Raw genomic sequence first — 18,171 nt, forward strand, 5'->3', positions numbered from 1 at the left:
GTCCAGGACGTCGCAAGTTTTCATGAGTTCCAAAAATTAGGGCTCTTTCATTATTGTCACCGAAGTCAGCAATCAATAGACGGCCCCCTTTCTGGAATACATTGGGTAGATTATGCCTAACGTCCATTATGCCTAACGTCCTTTATGCCCAATGTCCATTATGCCTATCGTACATTATGCCTAACGTCCATATGCCTAACGACCGTATGCCTAACGTCATTACCCGTGGCGTACTTGTCGTACTTGTCGTAGCGTGGCTTTCTTATTAGATTACGACACCACTGTACCACCGCTACGAGATCACAATTGATCAGTTCGCCATATATGGTCTTGAAACCCCTGTAGTGGATCCTCAAATTGAGCTGGAAACCATTGCCGTGGATAATGAGACAGAATTGCTGCTTGGGTAACAGAAAACGCTTCTTCGGAATGAGAACAAATGCCTGGAGATCGTTCCCGCGCAAAACAGGGTTCCTCTGTCTTTAATATATGACGAGCACGGCGAAAAGATAGCTTTTCCTGCCATCTACGGAAATTCAAGCCAGGGGTTCGGGTGACATATTTCATGATGGCATCCAGTGAAACTCGTCGTCAAGACAGGCGTGTGGCCAAACCACATTTGTTGTATATGACAATGAAAGTTCTTCGGCTTAGAGTTTCCGAAGGTTTGCAATGTACTAGAGGGCTGTCCCTAGTATTTTTTCAAAAATTCTTTCATCAATTTATCATTTAACGTAAAATATCACTGTTGGGGGAAGGAGGGAGAGTCGACGATGCGGAACGCGTGCTTGGGATGAACTGGAAGCCTGAAAGGGATGTATTCACCTTCCTAACGACGCTGGCAGCCACAACGGACCATCCTACCAAGCGGCAAGCGCTGAGAATTGTGATGAGCCTTTTCGATCCTCTCGGATTGCTGAGTTTCTTCCTCATCCATGGTAAAATCTTGATCCAAGAGATGTGGAGAGCCAAAACCGAATGGGATCAACCGATTCCAGAGAAGATACTCGAGAAGTGGACATCATGGACCGAATTGTTCCAGCATTTTGACAAAATAAATATTCCACGTTGTTACTTTCTTCAACATTCGGCGAAGGACATCATGTCACTACAACTGCACATCTATGTGGACGCGAGTGAAGAAGCATACGCATGTGTCGCCTACTGGCGGGCGGGGCTGCCAAGTGGTATTCGAGTGGCGCTGATTGGGGGAAAGTCTAAGGTGGCTCCGTTAAAGGCTCTCTCCATTCCACGTTTGGAACTCATGGCAGCGGTAATCGGTGTGCGTCTGATGAAGGCTATTGTCAACGGACATTCACTGCTGGTCGAGAAGGTGGTATTTTGGAGTGACTCCAAGACAGTGCTGGCCTGGATAAACTCAGACCATCGGAATATGGGCAGTTCGTCGCTTGCCGTGTGGGAGAAATCTTATCCAAATCGAAAGCGGAGCAATGGCGTTGGATATCTACCAAGAAAAATGTTGCAGATGAGGCTACAAAGTGGGGCAAAGGGCCATGCCTATCCCAGAACGGCCGCTGGTTCCGTGGAGAAGATGATTTGTATCTACCAGAAGATCAGTGGACTACGAATGTACATCCTGTCGACGAGACGACCGAAGAATTGAGGGCGTGCATGGTGCATCAGGAGATCAACGTTCCGCAGCTCATTTTGAGATCGGTTCTCAAGGTGGACGCGCTTGTGCCGAGCGGTGGCGTACGTATATCGCTACACGAAGAATTTGAAGCGGATGGTGAAGAAAGAAGCACAATTGGACGGATCATTGACACAAGAAGACTTGAACAAAGCGGAAACAACAATTTTGCATTGGGCTCAACTAGAGCGGTTTCCAGACGAAGTAGCGACTTTAAGAAGGGGGTATGGGAAGCAGCTAAGGCGTCAGGTTCCACTGGAGAGAAATAGCCAAATTCGCAAGCTGTCCCCTTATCTGGATGAAGTGGGCCTCATACGTTCCGATAGCCGGATTGCCGCAACAACGTTCGCTTCGTTCGACACCAAGTTTCCAGTAATCCTACCGAAGGAGCATCGAGTAACACGTCTCCTTGTCGAATGGTACCACCAGCGGTATCTGCACTCGAACGGCGAAACTGTCGTGAATGAAATAAGACAGCGATTCCACGTCCCGCAGTTACGAACGGTTGTGCGCCAGGTGGCGAAAGAATGTACGTTGTGCAAGGTGAAGAAGCCAATTCCAGCAATACCCCGGATGGCTCCGCTTCCTAAAGCTAGGCTGCAGGCGTACGTGCGACCGTTTTCCTACGTGGGAATCGACTACTTCGGGCCGATTGGAGTGCGAGTGAACCGAAGTACCGCCAAACGGTGGGTAGCGTTGTTTACGTGCCTGACAACACGTGCGGTGCACCTCGAGGTCATACATACACTTTCGACGGAATCCTGCAACATGGCGATCAGGTGTTTCATTGGACGCAGGGGCGCACCCGTCGAGATCCGAAGTGACAGGGGAACGAACTTCGTGGGCTCCAGTAACGAGTTAAAGAAAGAGATGGATAGCATCGATTGTCAGCTTGCTAGGACGTTCACCAACGCGAACACGAAGTGGGTATTCAACCCTCCTGGAGTGCCACACATGTACACTACACGTACCCCGAACGAAGAGACTCTAGCAACGGTACTGGTTGAAGCAGAGAGTATGGTGAATTCTAGGCCCCTGACCTACATTCCCCTGGAGAGTTCGCAACAGGAAGCCCTAACGTCGAACCACTTCCTTCTCTTGAGCTCGAGTGGCGTGGTGCAGACTCCGAGTACAATTGCTGATCCTAAACAGACCTGCAGAACCGACTGGAACCTTTGCCAAGTCATGGTGGACCAATTTTGGCGCCAGTGGGTGTGGGAGTACCTTCCGACCATCGCACGACGCACCAAATGGTTCGAGGATGTTAAGCCAATCGAAGTGGGAGATTTGGTCATGCTCGTGGAGAAGAAGACTCGCAATGGGTGGATTCGAGGACGCGTAGCCGAGGTGGTCGTAGGAAAGGATGGACGAGTGCGTGACGCGGTAGTGCAGACTGCTGACGGGATGGTACATCGTCCGGTGGCAACGTTGGCGCTTTTGGACGTTGCAGAGAGTAAAACCAAACCGGAGCTGACGCCGGACCAACCTTACGGGTCGGGGAACTGTTGCGGTAATTCGCGCCAAACCCCTCGGACAGTGAAGGCGGTTAAATGACCGAACCGGTGCCATAACGTCGAAGAAAACAAACTGACAGCTGGAGGAGTGTCTTTGATACACGGTTAGAAAAAAGTACCCAAAATTAACTTCTTTTCACTCATCTCGGCACTATAGTGCAGGAACCCAAAAGAAGGTAAATCGGGTCAAAGTAATTTTCATTAACTTGTGTGCAGTTCGTATGGAATTTTCCACTAGCTTTTTAACCAAAAGTAAGTTAGTTGTACCCAACAGTAGGTAAATATGGTTATACCCAACGTTGGGTTCCCACACTTTACTACCCCTGTTGGGTGATTTTGCTCCTTCTTTTTTGACAACATTAGAAGGAGAAAATGAGACAAACTAGTCAAAAGTAGGTAAAAGTGAACTGGCCGTTGGGTACTTTTTTCTTACCGTGTAGGTTGCTAGGAAGAGTAGACAGAAGAATCGGAAAAGGAAGAAAGAAATAGCAATTCATGCTGCCAAGAAGGCCAGAAATTGTTAGTTTATTTAAATTGTGTGAATTTGGTTTATATACTAATTTTCATAGTTGGAGGAGGAATAAAAGGAGAAAGGATATACCAATGTGAGTATTTTTTAAGGAAGTAATTAATATTTAGTTTGTATTAATAAAGAAATTTAGCTTTTAGCGTTCGTGAATTGCAAGCGGAATGTGATTTCTTTGTCTGCTGAAAAGATTTCCGGACACTCCCTCCTTCCCCCAACAATCACCTTCGACTAAAAAAAAAATCCGTAGAAATCCGTAGATTTAAATAAGTCTACGGAATCGCATAGAAAAAAAATCTGGCATCTCAGTGCACATAGCAATGGATTGAATAGTGCAGTGCTTTCACACTCAGCCTAGGCAGTCAATAATTTTACGCTCTGGATTAGACACGAACCAACTCATAAATTTTGTAAGAGTTTTCGTGGCTAGTAGATGTCAGTTTTGTGCTTTGATCAGAAATTTCATTGTAATTTGTATGATCATTCATGTCGGTTTGTCGGTGATAATAGTGCTATCTCATTTATCTCATCACCGATGGCAAACACGAAGCATCTGCTGCCAGCCGTTTTGGAAGTTTCGGTTGCGTTCGGGTGTAAAACAAAAGTCATGAAACTCAATCTCACCACAGTTTGATGAGATAGGTGGTGAGTTTTGTTCGCTTGATATTCCGAGCTGCGATATCACAGCTTGCTATATCAACCGCAGTTGTTTGCATGTTGATATTTGTCTAGCAAAAAATTTTGTTCTTTGGTGAGATTTGATGTTTTGATATTTTCGCAACACTAAAATGAATAGTTTTTCTCCGTTTCCTATTTATTTTTGCATACAAGCTTTGAAGTTGCCCCGCAGTTGGGAGTCTGGGGTTGTAAAGTTGACCCACCCTAAGAGCCCCTTTTCGCCGTACGAAAAAAAAAATAATGCACGTTTCTGTTATCTCAAACGCCCGGAACAATCGAACATAATCAAATTTAGAACATTCATCGTTACAGTCAATGTCTAGCAATTAACAAAGTTGCAGTTAGCAACGCCACTCGTAACCTCTCGTAACCACCCGGTGACGTGCGTGCCTCTGCTATTTCTAGGAATCTTGATTCGTTACTCCATTAGTATTATAGTACCTGTACGCCCCGTGCATCGCGAGAATTAAGTTGCATTACTTCCTAACCTAGCTAATGGGAACCTCCTCCGCCACTTCCCACTAGTACGGTGTGAGAATGACATCTACGGATAGGAATCTGCAGTCAAATGATGTTTTATTTTTTTGCCTTTATTCACAGGTTCCGCGAGAAGAAAGTGTGGTGCCGATTCGATCACCCCTACCTCCAAGAACCGGCTATTTTATGGATTGTAGAATTCGACAATGCTGCGCGATGAGACAAAAAATTCCGCTCTAAACAAACCTTCCTACTAGTGTGTGCGGGCTCGCGAAATGAGCATTTGCGGCCTCACAGTGGAAGTCGGAACAAAGCGTTTTTTTCATATGGTACGCTTGCAAGAAAAAGTCGTTTCGACTTGGTTGCATAATGTGGTCCCCGATTTTCGCGACTACAGCAGAGCTGGTTTGTCGGCTTCTCGTTGTTGATTTTTCGGCACTCGCTTCCCATACAGGCCCACCAAAGAGCATCGCAGAAGAGCGCATATGTAGCATCCAAACTATGCGCGCGCGCTCACCGGTGACTTAGAACCGACCGACCGACCGCTGACGACCCCCTAAATTACATTTTATACCGTACGCGTCGCGGCGACATTCAACCAGTGCTAGAACGGTCGTCGTAACGAGCAGATGTGCAAATAGAAGGAGCGGACGTAACCGACCATATTGCCAAATCGAAAACCCGGGAAGAAGAAAGCTTAGCATGGGACCAGTTTCAGTTTCAAACGCAACTAGTGAAAGAGAGGATTGATAACTTCTTTGCATGTTTGAATGGCAAGTTACGTAATTTAGAAAATCGAATTAGTTGAGTGAAGCAATTAAGTTTGGTTAAATTTTGGCAGAGTGCGTCGATCTGTGGTGTGTAGTCGCATCAGCGTCTCATTGAGGAAACAGTGCTACGTTATCGCGTGTGTGTGTGTTTGGCGTGTTGGTTGGTGTTGTGAGAAATACCTAGGGGAAAACTTACCCTACAGCGCCCATTCAGAAGGATCTTGCTCAGCTGACTGTGATGCACTCGTTTTGCAAGTAATTAGTACTCCGTTGCCGTTATCAGCTGTGAGCAGTCTATCGAGTGAGTGTTATTAAAATTTCGAACGATTCGCATCTGTAAATCGTTGAATGCGTAGGCGTTTGAACCGGCTCCAGTGGGATCTAGTGCACGTGACATTGACATTGACTGCGGGGCTGTAGCAAGAACGACGATTACGACGACCGATCGGCACTCGGTCGACTGGTGCGATATCAATGGTAACAGCACACCGACCGCGATAGGAAGTCTTTCTCGATAGCTGCGGCAGGTGAGTCATTTTGGGTGTATATAGTTTTGTTTTGCCAAATCATGTTGTCGTGCGGCAGTGCTGCCAGATTTTTCAGAAATCATTTCCATACCCAAGGAATATTTCAACGGTAGCCGAGAATATCGAGAAGTCTCTGGAGAAGTCGTCTCTCTAGTAATGCTAAAAGCAAGTCCAACGAAGCTACGGGTAAGACCAGAAGATTCAATCGGGCATCCTCTAGGATAAGTATCGTGATGTGCCATAATTTCGCGTGTCGTGTAACTCTGCGCATTTCTTTCAACAATTTAGAGTGTGATGTAATATTTTAGGAATTTATATTTTTCCCATACGCTAGTCAATAATACCTATCGAAAATCTAGATCTTAATTCAAAATATTCTCGATAAAAATTTAGTTTGATTTTTTCGAAAATGCGTGGAATTATGGCACTTTGCGGTACAAAAGTGTTTTAAATTATGGAGAGCTTTTACGGCGGGTAATCATCGAACCTGTGATCTTGAAGATTCAGCACGGATTCGTGAAAAAAAAACGCTCGACTACCTTGAATATTATGTCGTATACTAATAAGCTCATCATCAGAATCGAAAAGCGGAAACAAGTGGACGCTATTTATGTTGATTTCTCGAAAGGCGCACGAACTCATGATTTTAAAAATGGATCGCCTTGGCCTACCATCTGGGATCATAAATTGTTTGGAATCGTATCTATCTAATACGTTGAGTTTGCAATTCCATCGGGTGTGCCACAAGCAAAGCAATTTAGTCCCCTGATTGTGTTATTCGTTAATGACCTTTGCAATATTTTGTGCTCCGAAAGGATATTGTAGGTGGATGACCTGACAATCTTTCGAGCGATACAATCACCTCTGGACTGCTGTGCTCTGCAAGCTGACATTGAGTCGCTGTCTATATGGTGCCAGGAAAATTGAATGCATACGAACGTCGATAAATATCAAGTCATCACATTTACGCGTACTCGGTTTCCAATTGTGAAACGACTACGCGTCGAACACTTCGGACGTGCTCTGCTAGACGCGGGAAGCGAGTGCTGTTTTATAACGAAACGTTTCTCACAACGTGTGAAGGCTCAGCGAAGAAAGATCTACCTTCCAATCAGTGGCATCGGCCAATCATCTACACAAGCCAAACAGAAGTTCACTTCCATCGTTCGTTCACGAGTTGGTGAGTACCACACCAGCGTCACCATAGACCTATCATCTACGTCCTTCGACACTTCGACGTGGGACTTCCCACCTGACATGCAACTTGCCGATCCATCGTTCGATAGCACCAACCCGATCGACATCATAATCGGAGCCGAGATATTGTTCGAGTTGTTCCGAGTTCCCTGGCCGAATTCCTCTCGGTGACCATCTGCCGGTGCTGGTAAACTCAGTATTTGGCTGGGTAGTGTCAGGAAAATCCACCGTTAGCACATCCAATCCTCCAGTTGTCGCAAACATCGCTACCGTCACAGACGTTCATCACCTCATGGAAAGGTTTTGGAAAATCGAGGACAGTTCACTTTCCACCTACTCCGTCGAAGAGCAAACCTGCGAGCAGCATTTGTGTCAAACCGTGTCGCGTACCACGGAGGGCCGATACGTAGTTCGTTCGCTTACCTTTCAAGGAAGCCGTTCTTGAGCAACTTACCGATAACCGTCGGACTGCTGTCCGTAGGTTTCATCTGCTACAAAGTCGTCTAATCCGGAATCCTGATCTACGCCAGCAGTACAAGGCGCTTATAGACGAGTACTTCGACCTTGGTCATATGGAGCGGATACACGACTACGAAGAGCCCAACGTCAAACGCTTTTATCTGCCCTCATCATGCGGTGCTTCGCGAAGACAGCGCAACCACGAAACTACGGGTCGCCTTCGACGCCTCGTGTAAGACTCTTACAGGGCCAACGATGCACTTATGGTTGAGCCAACCGTTCAAGAAGACATACGGTCAACGCAGATGTTAAAATGATGTATCGCCAGGGTCTTGTCGATCCTCGAGACACGTCAGTCCAGCTCATCGTATGGAAGCCTTCTCGAGACTAAACGATGGAAACTTACAGGTTAAAGACCTTCACGTATGGCACTACTAGTTCATCATTTCTCGCAACGGGTATTAATTCAGTTGGCCAATGACGAAGGCTCTAATTTCCCTTTAGCAGCTCCAGTTCTGAAGAAAGACTTCTACGTGGACGATCTCTTTTCTGGAGGCAACATCGCAGCGGAAGTAATCGAGCTTAGTAGGACTCCTAACAAAGGGTGGTTTCCAGCTACGTAAGTGGGGCTCAAATGATGAAGCTGTTCTTGACGGAATTCCACCTGAAAACCGTGCCTTGCAGACATCAGTAGACTTTCACCGTGACCATGTAATCAACACACTTGGCCTCTACTGGGAGATATCAACTGACTGCCTGCGCTACAAAATTGACTTGCCGTCGGACTCAGCAAACCTACGCACCAAACGGCTTGCCCTCTCGCTTATTGCAGGCCCCTTTGACCCGCTTGGCTTAGTATGTCCAGTTGTTACGACCGCTAAAGTTTTCATGCAAAACCTTTGGAACTTGAAGGACGAAAAGGGAGCACTTTGGAGCTGGGATCGTGAGCTACCAAATGAGTACCAGACGCGATGGATCAATAATCAATCACTGCTATCAAACCTGAACAATCTCCGCATCAGTTGCTGCATTGTACTACCAGAACCTGAAACCGTCCAAGTCCACATTTTTGCCGACGCCTCACAACTCGCCTACGGTGCCTGTGCTTATGTCAGGTCCACTAATACCGCTGGGTTGGTTAATGTAGCTCTACTCTCCGCCAAATCACGGGTTGCATCTCTCAAACAACTCAGCATTCCTCGACTTGAACTGTGTGGAGCTTTACTGGCAGCAGAATTATACGATAAGGTAAAATCATCTGGCTGGGCTGGCTCGACGGTTCGCCTTCTGAATGGAACACCTTCGTCGCAAACCGTATTTACAAGATTCAAATTACCACCCAGAACTGTACATGGAATCACAATGCCGGCCTGGAGAATCTAACACACTGCCTATCTCGTGGGATGACTGCACATGTGATACTCAATTTCGATCTCTGGTGGCATGAGCCACAATGGTTACACCTTCATCAACGTCACTGGCCGGTAGGAGCTAGCGAATTTGATCAACCATCTGCGGCAGTTCAAGAAGCACGTCGCGTACCTGCTCGTTTTCCAACTTCCTGTCCCTTATCCGGATGATTGCTTACTATCATTGTTTTATTCGAAACTGCCGAGCTGCACCAAGCGAACGACCGAAAACCTCACTCCTCAACGTCGATGATCTAAATGAAGCTGAATCATCATAATGTTCACATCCAACGAATCGAACGAGTTCAGAAACGCTTCGTCAGGTACGCTTTACGGGATCTAATTTGGAATGTTCCCGTCAACCTACCACCTTACGATCAACGGTGTGCACTTATTGAAATGCAAACTTTAGAGAGCAGACGGTTGATTCTTCGACATTTTAACGACTGTAACAGTATTCTTCATGCGGATTAAGAGAGAATTCCAAGCCGGAGATAACTCTGTAGCTTTGAGACGTTCTGTTGCAGAGCTTCTCGGGCAGTGGCTGGACCGAACACTGCAACGAGTCAAAGTCTACCGGAGGAGTGCTCCGTCTTTCCCGCTGAAGCCGCAGCTATTCTAGACGCAGCCATCACTCCGGAAGATCAACCGATCCTCGTGTTAACTGACTCACACAGCGTCATCCAAGCGCTGGAAGCCGAAGCCCCGAGCCACCCCTGGATACAAGCCATTTCACGGTACGCCCCACCTTCAAGCGTCTTTACGTGGATCCCCGGACACTGCAGTGTTCCCGGAAACGAGGCTGCGGACAGACTGGCGGGATCTGGTGCATCCCGTCCCCGCTACACCAGGAACGTACCCCTCCTTGACGTCAGGCGTTATGGAAACCTGGCAGCAGGAATGGTTCCAATCGCGGACCGCTTTCCTGAGGAAGATCAACGAAACCGTACGCTCCTGTTCAATTTGCAGCATCCCCGCCTCGGTGGAACACGAGTTGTGTGTCTGCCCGGAGTTCCAAAAGCTACACGAACAACATGGACTCCCGGAGAACGTCAGTAATCTGCTTGGTTACGACCCCTCAACGTTGGCTGCGCTGATCGTGTTTTCCTCACCTTTCTATTTGTTCTGCCGTCGGGGTTTCTCCGCCGGACGGGGCACTGTCTCCCACGGTGGAGCTCTACCTTGTCCGCGCACCCAGTCCTCCCCACAGCACCGATGTAATCCTCACTTTACATTAAGTTTTTAAAATGTTGTCTGTCTCATTCGTTGGGTAATCAGAGCCAGTTATGCGTCACGTTAATGTTAAACTAATACCTATTTTTTGAGGCAGGATCTAGCCTGACCATCTGATATATAACGTGATAAACTAGCCTACGACTAAAATCAGGGTAATAAAGAAAAAAAAATGCTAGAAAAAAAACATAGATTTTCTTATATATGAAGTAGGCCGGTGGTTTACAATCCATTTCTGGTTTGTTAATATTTTGATTGTAGGACCTTTTAAAATGTTACGCTAGATGATTAAGAAGGCTGAGAAAAGGCAGAGATTATTTACAATGAATTTTCTGGTTTGTTTTATAATAAAAACTTACTGTCCGCTTTCCGGCTTACTTGAAGCTGCAACCTGAGTGTGACTCCGATGAGGAGGAAACATTATTCTGTATTCCGATGTTTGATTTGGATTTTAGTATTCAAGACAGTTAAAATCAACAACAGTGAACTGTAATAGCGAATTTGTTTATTATTCAGTTCCAACCTGGATCGGGTATCAAGATCGGCTACGCTTGTTTTCTGAAAAACGTCAGTTTGATCGTTTGTTTTTAAAACCTACCTCAGGTTGAGGTTCGCACTGACAAAAAGTTCTGTTTCACACTGGTTTCAACTCCTATCCAGTATTTTACGATCACTTATGGCCGCCACAATCTGACTGAGTTTCTGGTAGGGAACATGAGATTTGAAATTTGGCTTGTGTCGTTTGACGTGTAAACGATCAAATTTGAACGTTTACACGTCAAACGACACAACCCAAACGTCAAATTTTATGTTCCCTTGAGCTTGAGCTTGAGCTTGATTGACCGCCCACGGTTGCTACTCTGTTACTGCCAGATCAGCTGTAATTACACAGCGAACCAATAGACGATGCTTGGGACTAGCAATCATCCTCAATGTGTAAAAACTGGTGATCTTAAATTAGGCAATACCAGCGCCGGCCGCGCCCGAGCACAGGTCAAGAAAGGAATGGGAAGGATTGTGTTGACATGACACTCGCTTTGATGGAAGCCGAGAACACCTCTGCACTTCCACGAGGAATCACTGGGATGTTGGATAAGAGCGTTGGGTTTGCAGCAGGGTTCGTTTTGGTAAACGATAAGCTGAATTGATGTCCTAACGATCATATAACGCGAAGGAGCTTGGGACTAAACCCACGGTCTTCTGCTCAGTAAGCAAAAACGTTTGCCACTAGGCAGACGAGCACCTTTTTAATCACCGAGTTGCTGTTATTACCATGTAGTCATATTAACAAATAAAACGATTGACGAATCTTGAATGTGGATGGGCCTGAGATTAGACTCATGATGTTCTGCTCAGTATGCAAAAACGGTTGCTCTAAGGCCACCAAGCCCCTCATATCACATTATACCGTTGCTCAAATTTTTGTATCCATTCAAACCCGGAACCAACGACAACAACGAGTTTCGCAAAATACACGATACACAAGCGATTTTACCATAAATCTCTTTGATATGTAAGGATCTGGGACCGCGTTTTTCTGCTCAGTAAGCAGGCCACTGTAACCGACTATCTTTCAAATCCGAAAACTAAAAACTACGAAAAAGTACTTAGGCCTTCATTTAGTTCCACTTTCACGCGACGTTCAATGACAGGGTCCTATCCAGGATTACATCTGAAAAATCCAAATCTGGCCAACGCCCACCTAAACCTGTTCTAATCCACCTGAAATGACTAACGAATAGAAGACTTTGACTACCCAGCCAAGTAATAGTCTCATTCCGTGCCTTATGGCAACTTGATGATTCTATTGCGCTCATCTTTTGGCACCACCCAGGGGAGACTTGGTCCTGTACCCAATGCTTAACTTATCTCCATTCCACTCAGCTACTCGCAATTTCTTGTGATATAATGGGCGGAATATTATTATATTAGACAATTCAATGCAGACGTCTTTCCAAATTTGGCAGATCGACAGGTAATCGGTGAGTTACCACGATAGTTGCTATTCAACAACTCGACAACGTCCCATCGTCAACGCCTGCTATGAGAATTTCCCATTGCAGACGTCAACGAAATGACGTCATCGAGCTATCGATCAACTACCCTGGTTATCGCCTGGTACCTTATAGCACGATGCTAGGAGGCGAACCGGAAGAATCGATGAGCTACCTCTCCCTAAAACGTCAAATTGTATGTTCCCTACCAAAAACTCAGCCAGATTGTGGCGGCCATAAGCGCTCGTAAAATGCTGGATAATAAACAAATTCGCTATAAGTCTTCTGCTGCTGTTCATCACTTTCAAAACAAACAAGACTTATTAGATTTATATATCCAGCTGAAGATTTCAAAAAGCCTTAAACGAACCTTACACTCGAATTGTTGTCAAGAAATAAATAAGACGTTTTGAAAAAAATTCCACTAGCAATGATAGGAAGATTCGTCCAGAGAGCAAGAGAGTTTCTCAGAGTAACTCTAGATTGCTCTAAATTTTTCACTGTCCCCCTCGGTTGTAACGGTGCAACAACGTTCCGCAAATATAGAAAAATTCATCCCACTGCTTAAGGTTCGTGTGCTCCTACACTCAAAGATAAATTAAATCAAAAAAGTTTAAAAAGTATGCAGAATCCCGCTTCACCTTATTGAGTCCGAGCCATGACTACTTCGGCAGTAGTCATGCATGATTAAATTCGAAATAATCTTTCCAGTATTAAATTTTATTCTATTTTAATAATAATATATAATTAAAAAAGATTAAAATACAATAAAAAATTATTATAATAGAATAAAAAATGATTGAAATTTATTCTAAAAAAAGAAAATTTTCAATTTAATCAATCATGATTAAACTGGGTTTAATATCAGATGATTATTTTTTAGAAAGAGAGTATTAATTTTGAATCATTCGATATGATTAAACTGAGCTTAATGTCAAATTGATTAAATTTCAAGCAAAATGGGAATAGTTTAATTTACCAGTGTAGTATTATCATAGAGGTAACTCTAAGACCAGCAGGTCCCGAAGAAACGTGCTCAACTTTTTGGCTCAGCTCTGGTACTATCTTCGGTCCCAAGCTAATCGATTCACCCCTCGAAACATAGGAAAATCCACTAATCCCTCATTTTATCTGTCAAACTTTGATAACGAATCAAAACAAACATGGTGTAGTACTGGAATTTATACAAGAATGGGGTACGTTAATCGATTTGCTTGGGACCAATAGGCTATGTGAGCCAATTTAAAATCGTTAGTTTCGTATTGATTGTTGGTATTATTCTCGATTTCAGCCTAAGCGGAAGAAAAGACCACTTACTTCTTTTTGTCTGTTGTGTTCTTCTTCTCTCGCGAAAAAGACCGTGCAAAAACTATTTCATTATGGGCAACCTAATGCATCAGACAAAATACAGTACGATCTACTCACCCGATGAGTAAGTTGAAGTAAGCGTGTACAGTGTGTTTTTTTTACTAAAGATGATCGGCTCCAACGCTCTTGTCAAAGAATCTTTTGCATTCATTTCACGTGTTTTGATCTGCGGACCTCATCCATTGACTTCAACGCTGAACAAACAAATTTGAAAAGTGTTTTCCGTGCGATTTACTAGTGGAAAGTTAACAAATAAGAAGGGTGAAATTTGGGAAAATTACTGGAAACTATCATGACAACAAAATATTCGTCGAGGTATGAAAAGGAGTACCCTTGGAGTGCACCGGATCCCAAAGATGTATCTGCAGCTCAGTGCACCTGGTGCAATAAATCATTCAAAATTGACACCATGGGGCGAGTGGCTTTTTGTAGTCACGAAAAAGTAAAGGACACCAACATTCAGCTACAACGCGTCGCACAAATGTGCCGATAAGCAATTTGCTTCGAGTGAACGGTAAGCACCCCAAAGAATATGCGTTATTATCAACTGACAAGCAGCGCCGGTGGTGTAGTGGTAAGCATGATTACCTCTCACCCCAGCAGGCCTGGGTTCAATCAAAGTCGGCACCGCCGGGATGTTCTGTGGCATAACATTTCTGATCACGCCTTCCTTCGGAAGGGAAGTCAAGCCGTTGCGTTGGTCCCCGGTTCATGAGTTGATGGGCCGTTAGGTAGAATCCAGGTGTGGGAGCTGCCTCCCTGGCGTCGGTAGCGTTGGTGCTCAGCACGGAAAACAAGATCGACGGAAAACAAACCAAAGGAAAAAAAATCAAGAGCCACATGTGAAAAGGGAATACAAGCTTTTTGTAAACAAACCTTTGTGGGCCTTTTTCTCGCCAACCGAGCGTCGCCTACGCAAACCAACAACATCATCGGGAAGGGGAAAGCTTCCCCTACCCGCTAATGTTAATGATTTGCGTTGATGTCATATGGGTGGCAAGAAAAGAGCATAAGAAGGTTTGTTTACTAAAAGCTTGTATGCCCTTTTCACATGTTGTTCTTGAATTATCAACTGACCATTAGAGAAAAAAGAGTTATCCCCTCTTACAGTTATCGGTTGGCTCTTCGCAAATCATATTTTGTTTCGATAATTTCAATCGAATATTTTTTCAATAATTTCAAACGATTTTATGCAATGCCTAGAACTGTTTGATTTTTACTATAGGTTTATTTTTAGCTGCGCTATTGAAAGATACTGCTCGTCGGAAAAATGCGGAATTAAGGTCCTTTCAAGGTACTAAACCGGACGGAACGGGATTTGCACCAACTAGCGTCTAACCAATCAAATCCTCTCCCATCCGGGCCGGCACCTGAGCAGCCTGAATGGGGCTTTAATCTTGGAATGCAGTCTCCAAAAACAAAACATTTACGTGACTTGATGTCTTCGACGAGGTTTCTCATCTTAGTAGGGATCATCTGCAACGATGTTCTACTCCAGCTTTGGATCAACAAGTTGCGAGACATGCTTGATAAGGGCAATTCATCTATTGGAAGCAGTTACTCAGGAAGTGTATCTACGTAACTTAGAACAGGTGGAAGCTCAATCGTTCCCGAAAAGTTTCCTTTCTTCCGGATGATGCGGTGAAGTTTATGTGCGCTTGCTTGGAATTTTTGGAACAGTTAACCCTTTCGCCGAATGAAATCGTTGCTGTGGTTCGGAAGGCAGCCAATTTCCAGCTGACGGACAGCTTCTGAAGTCAGCAGTTTTCCGCAGTCCCAGTTTGACACTGATACTATTCGGATCATTGTGATCAGTGGGAAGTTTTGTGATACACTTCATTGACACCAAAACGCAATATATGCTGTTTGATCCCGTTTGAAACCGAACGGTTTCATAATTGCTTTTATAATGATAAAACACTTTCATGAAGTATTTTGTCATGACTTCAATAGAACAAATACCAATTGATTTACTGACCCCGTAACGTGGGTAGATCACCTTTTCGTGGTACGTTACGGGATGTAAGATCTACCACCGATTCCTAGTCCTTGCTACTTCAACTAGGGGAATAGAATTTTTCAGTAATCCAAAGAACACATCTTAGTCCTTGTTACTTTTTATGCCTTGTTGATAGTGATAAGTCCTCGGGTTACCTGTACCGAGGATGATCTTGAAATACGGAAAAAATGAGTTAGTTAGTCTTCACCTATGTGATTCCTAATCTTCTATTCGTTGTTCCCTAGTTTGAAGTGGTTAAGACTAGGGTTCTGATGCATGGTCATTATCGGTGTCATACTTTAATTTTGTTGCTAAGGAATCCAATTTTGACTGACAAAGGGGCGCGCCTTTGGAGAGTGTTTCAACACTCCGAAGGGTATAAATAGCGGGACCTTTCAATTAGAGTCGGATCCTTGCGATAAATGCAAGAGTGGCAACTGTAAAAAAATCGAATAATACTTCATCATTTCTCAATAGTGATGGAGTAATACGACATGCACTAAACTAAGGACACGGGATATACTACAATAGATCAATTTACTGGTCGCAGTAGTGTTAGGTCCCGACCAGAGAAAAAAAAAATGATTTACTGAACAGTTTTATAGAGGGATAGAGCTCTGCATTAAATTATTTTTTTAAACCAGAGTGAAAGACAAAAGGCTGATAAATTGTTACTTGGAAGGGACGGAGCCGAACCAGCCCCAGGCTGAAAGCCTCTCTAATAAAGAAAACTTAACTTAACTTACTTGGGAGGGAGCCTTTCGTTGTGTACTGGAGAAAAATGTACAACGCCACGCGCTGAAAGCACTGCTGCTTCTGCTGCTGCTGATAACGACCGACTGGACACCGCCGCACGCGGTGATTGAATAAGCACCGTTTAGTGAGACCGGATGGGATTCGATTTTGAAATCTGTGTTAGGGAAAGTACTTTTAGTAGGCAATCGATGATAATGTTCAATAGTGACCTATGGGAAATTAATAAAGTGTTCAGTTTAGCAGATTCGTAGCTAAATTTCTAATCGATTGACTTGTTTAGAATTAAAATCCATCCGCTATTGACAGAGTTATATGTGGTCAAAACCTGACCACTTTTCGTAATGCGGTCAATTTTGGTTTTTTGAAATTGCACCCCCAATATGTTGCCGAAAGACGTAATCCTACGTGAAAAAAAAACTACAAGGGACAGCCCTATGGGGTTGTACGCAATGGTGACGTAGGACTACGTGGTCTTATATAATAAATCTTATTAGTTAACTGCAGCAGGAGTTTGTGTTTTGTGTAGGAATAGGAATTTGAGCGGGGTTCTCTCTGTTTATACTCTTTAGTATGACGCGCATGGCATAAATGGCCCACAGCCACTCACGAAGAGCTACTGATTCCGATCAATAGCGGTGCGGCTTCTTCCTCCTATGGATGCTCATGTGGGCTGCAGCTCGCTGCTTGAAGGTAGCCTTTCGTTGTGTACTGGAGAACACCACCACTCACCACGCGTTGATTTAATAAACACCGTTTTGTGAGACCGGATGGAATTCAATTTTGAAATCTGTGTTAGGAAAATCGCTTTTCGCAGGCAATCGGTGATAATTTTAATTATCATAGCAACAGTTGCACATTCGTGCAATTTTCAATAGTGCCATTTTGAAAAATGATTAAGTCTTAAACAGATGCGTAGAAATATTTCTGATCGATTGGTGATAAAATTATTGAAATTGGTCCAGAGGCAGCTGCGTTATTAACGTTCAAAATCTTTCATAATTTTGTTACATGTTCCATTTTCGGTTTTCACAAAGTGTACCCCCATATAGAAATCACGGCCGTAGTCCTACGTCAAAAACATGTGGCAGGCTTACATTAGACCAGCGAGCTTGCGACGCGCGAGTTTACAAGTGTTCGAAGAGCAGACCGACACTGCTATATGAGAAATATCACCGATATGAGGGGTAAAACATTGAGATAGTCCCTGACCGTGTTTTTCAAATAGTTCCTGCTCAATAATCGTGTCAAATGCTTAGATTTGGCAGTATGACCGAGTGATGAAGGGGTTGAAGCGTAACCGTCTTCTAGGCTTACATTCCGAGGACCACATTTAAGTCAATAATGGTAATATTTTTCTGACCTAGAAAAAAATAACTAATAATTAAATGTGCGGATTGAAGAACCGTACGGTATTCGGAGCATTAAGGAATACTCATAAGGTGATACGATACGCCACGCTTTTTTTTTTGCTTTTTTTTTTCCTCCTTTCTATGTGTCAGTGATTTGATTATCATTGGTGCAGTAGAGTGTACAGCATGCACTACCGCAACTACCGTAAACATACCTGCTAGAGTTCGTCGAGAGTCGAATATGTAACAGTTAATAAAAAATAG

The 18,171-nt window shown here is 44.2% G+C and overlaps 2 protein-coding genes across 2 annotated transcripts in view; both read left to right on the forward strand.

Annotated features, from left to right (window-relative positions):
- Positions 1-1,747: 1,747 nt before the first annotated feature.
- LOC135698945 (uncharacterized) lies at positions 1,748-3,205 on the forward strand. The gene has a single exon (XM_065219092.1). The coding sequence runs from the start codon at positions 1,748-1,750 to the stop codon at positions 3,203-3,205; it is 1,458 nt and encodes a 485-aa protein (XP_065075164.1).
- Positions 3,206-5,496: 2,291 nt separating this feature from the next.
- The window catches only part of LOC135698963 (protein peste-like), a 51,404-nt gene continuing 38,729 nt past the window's right edge, over positions 5,497-18,171 (forward strand). The window contains exon 1 of the mRNA XM_065219127.1: positions 5,497-6,143. The gene's annotated coding sequence lies outside the window, so the exon portion shown is untranslated. The remainder of the gene's footprint in view (positions 6,144-18,171) is intronic.

Source organism: Ochlerotatus camptorhynchus, unplaced genomic scaffold (assembly GCF_037179485.1).
Source record: "Ochlerotatus camptorhynchus isolate MF236.1 unplaced genomic scaffold, CSIRO-AGI_Acam_v1.1 ptg000099l, whole genome shotgun sequence".
Taxonomy (NCBI): Eukaryota; Metazoa; Arthropoda; class Insecta; order Diptera; family Culicidae; genus Ochlerotatus; species Ochlerotatus camptorhynchus.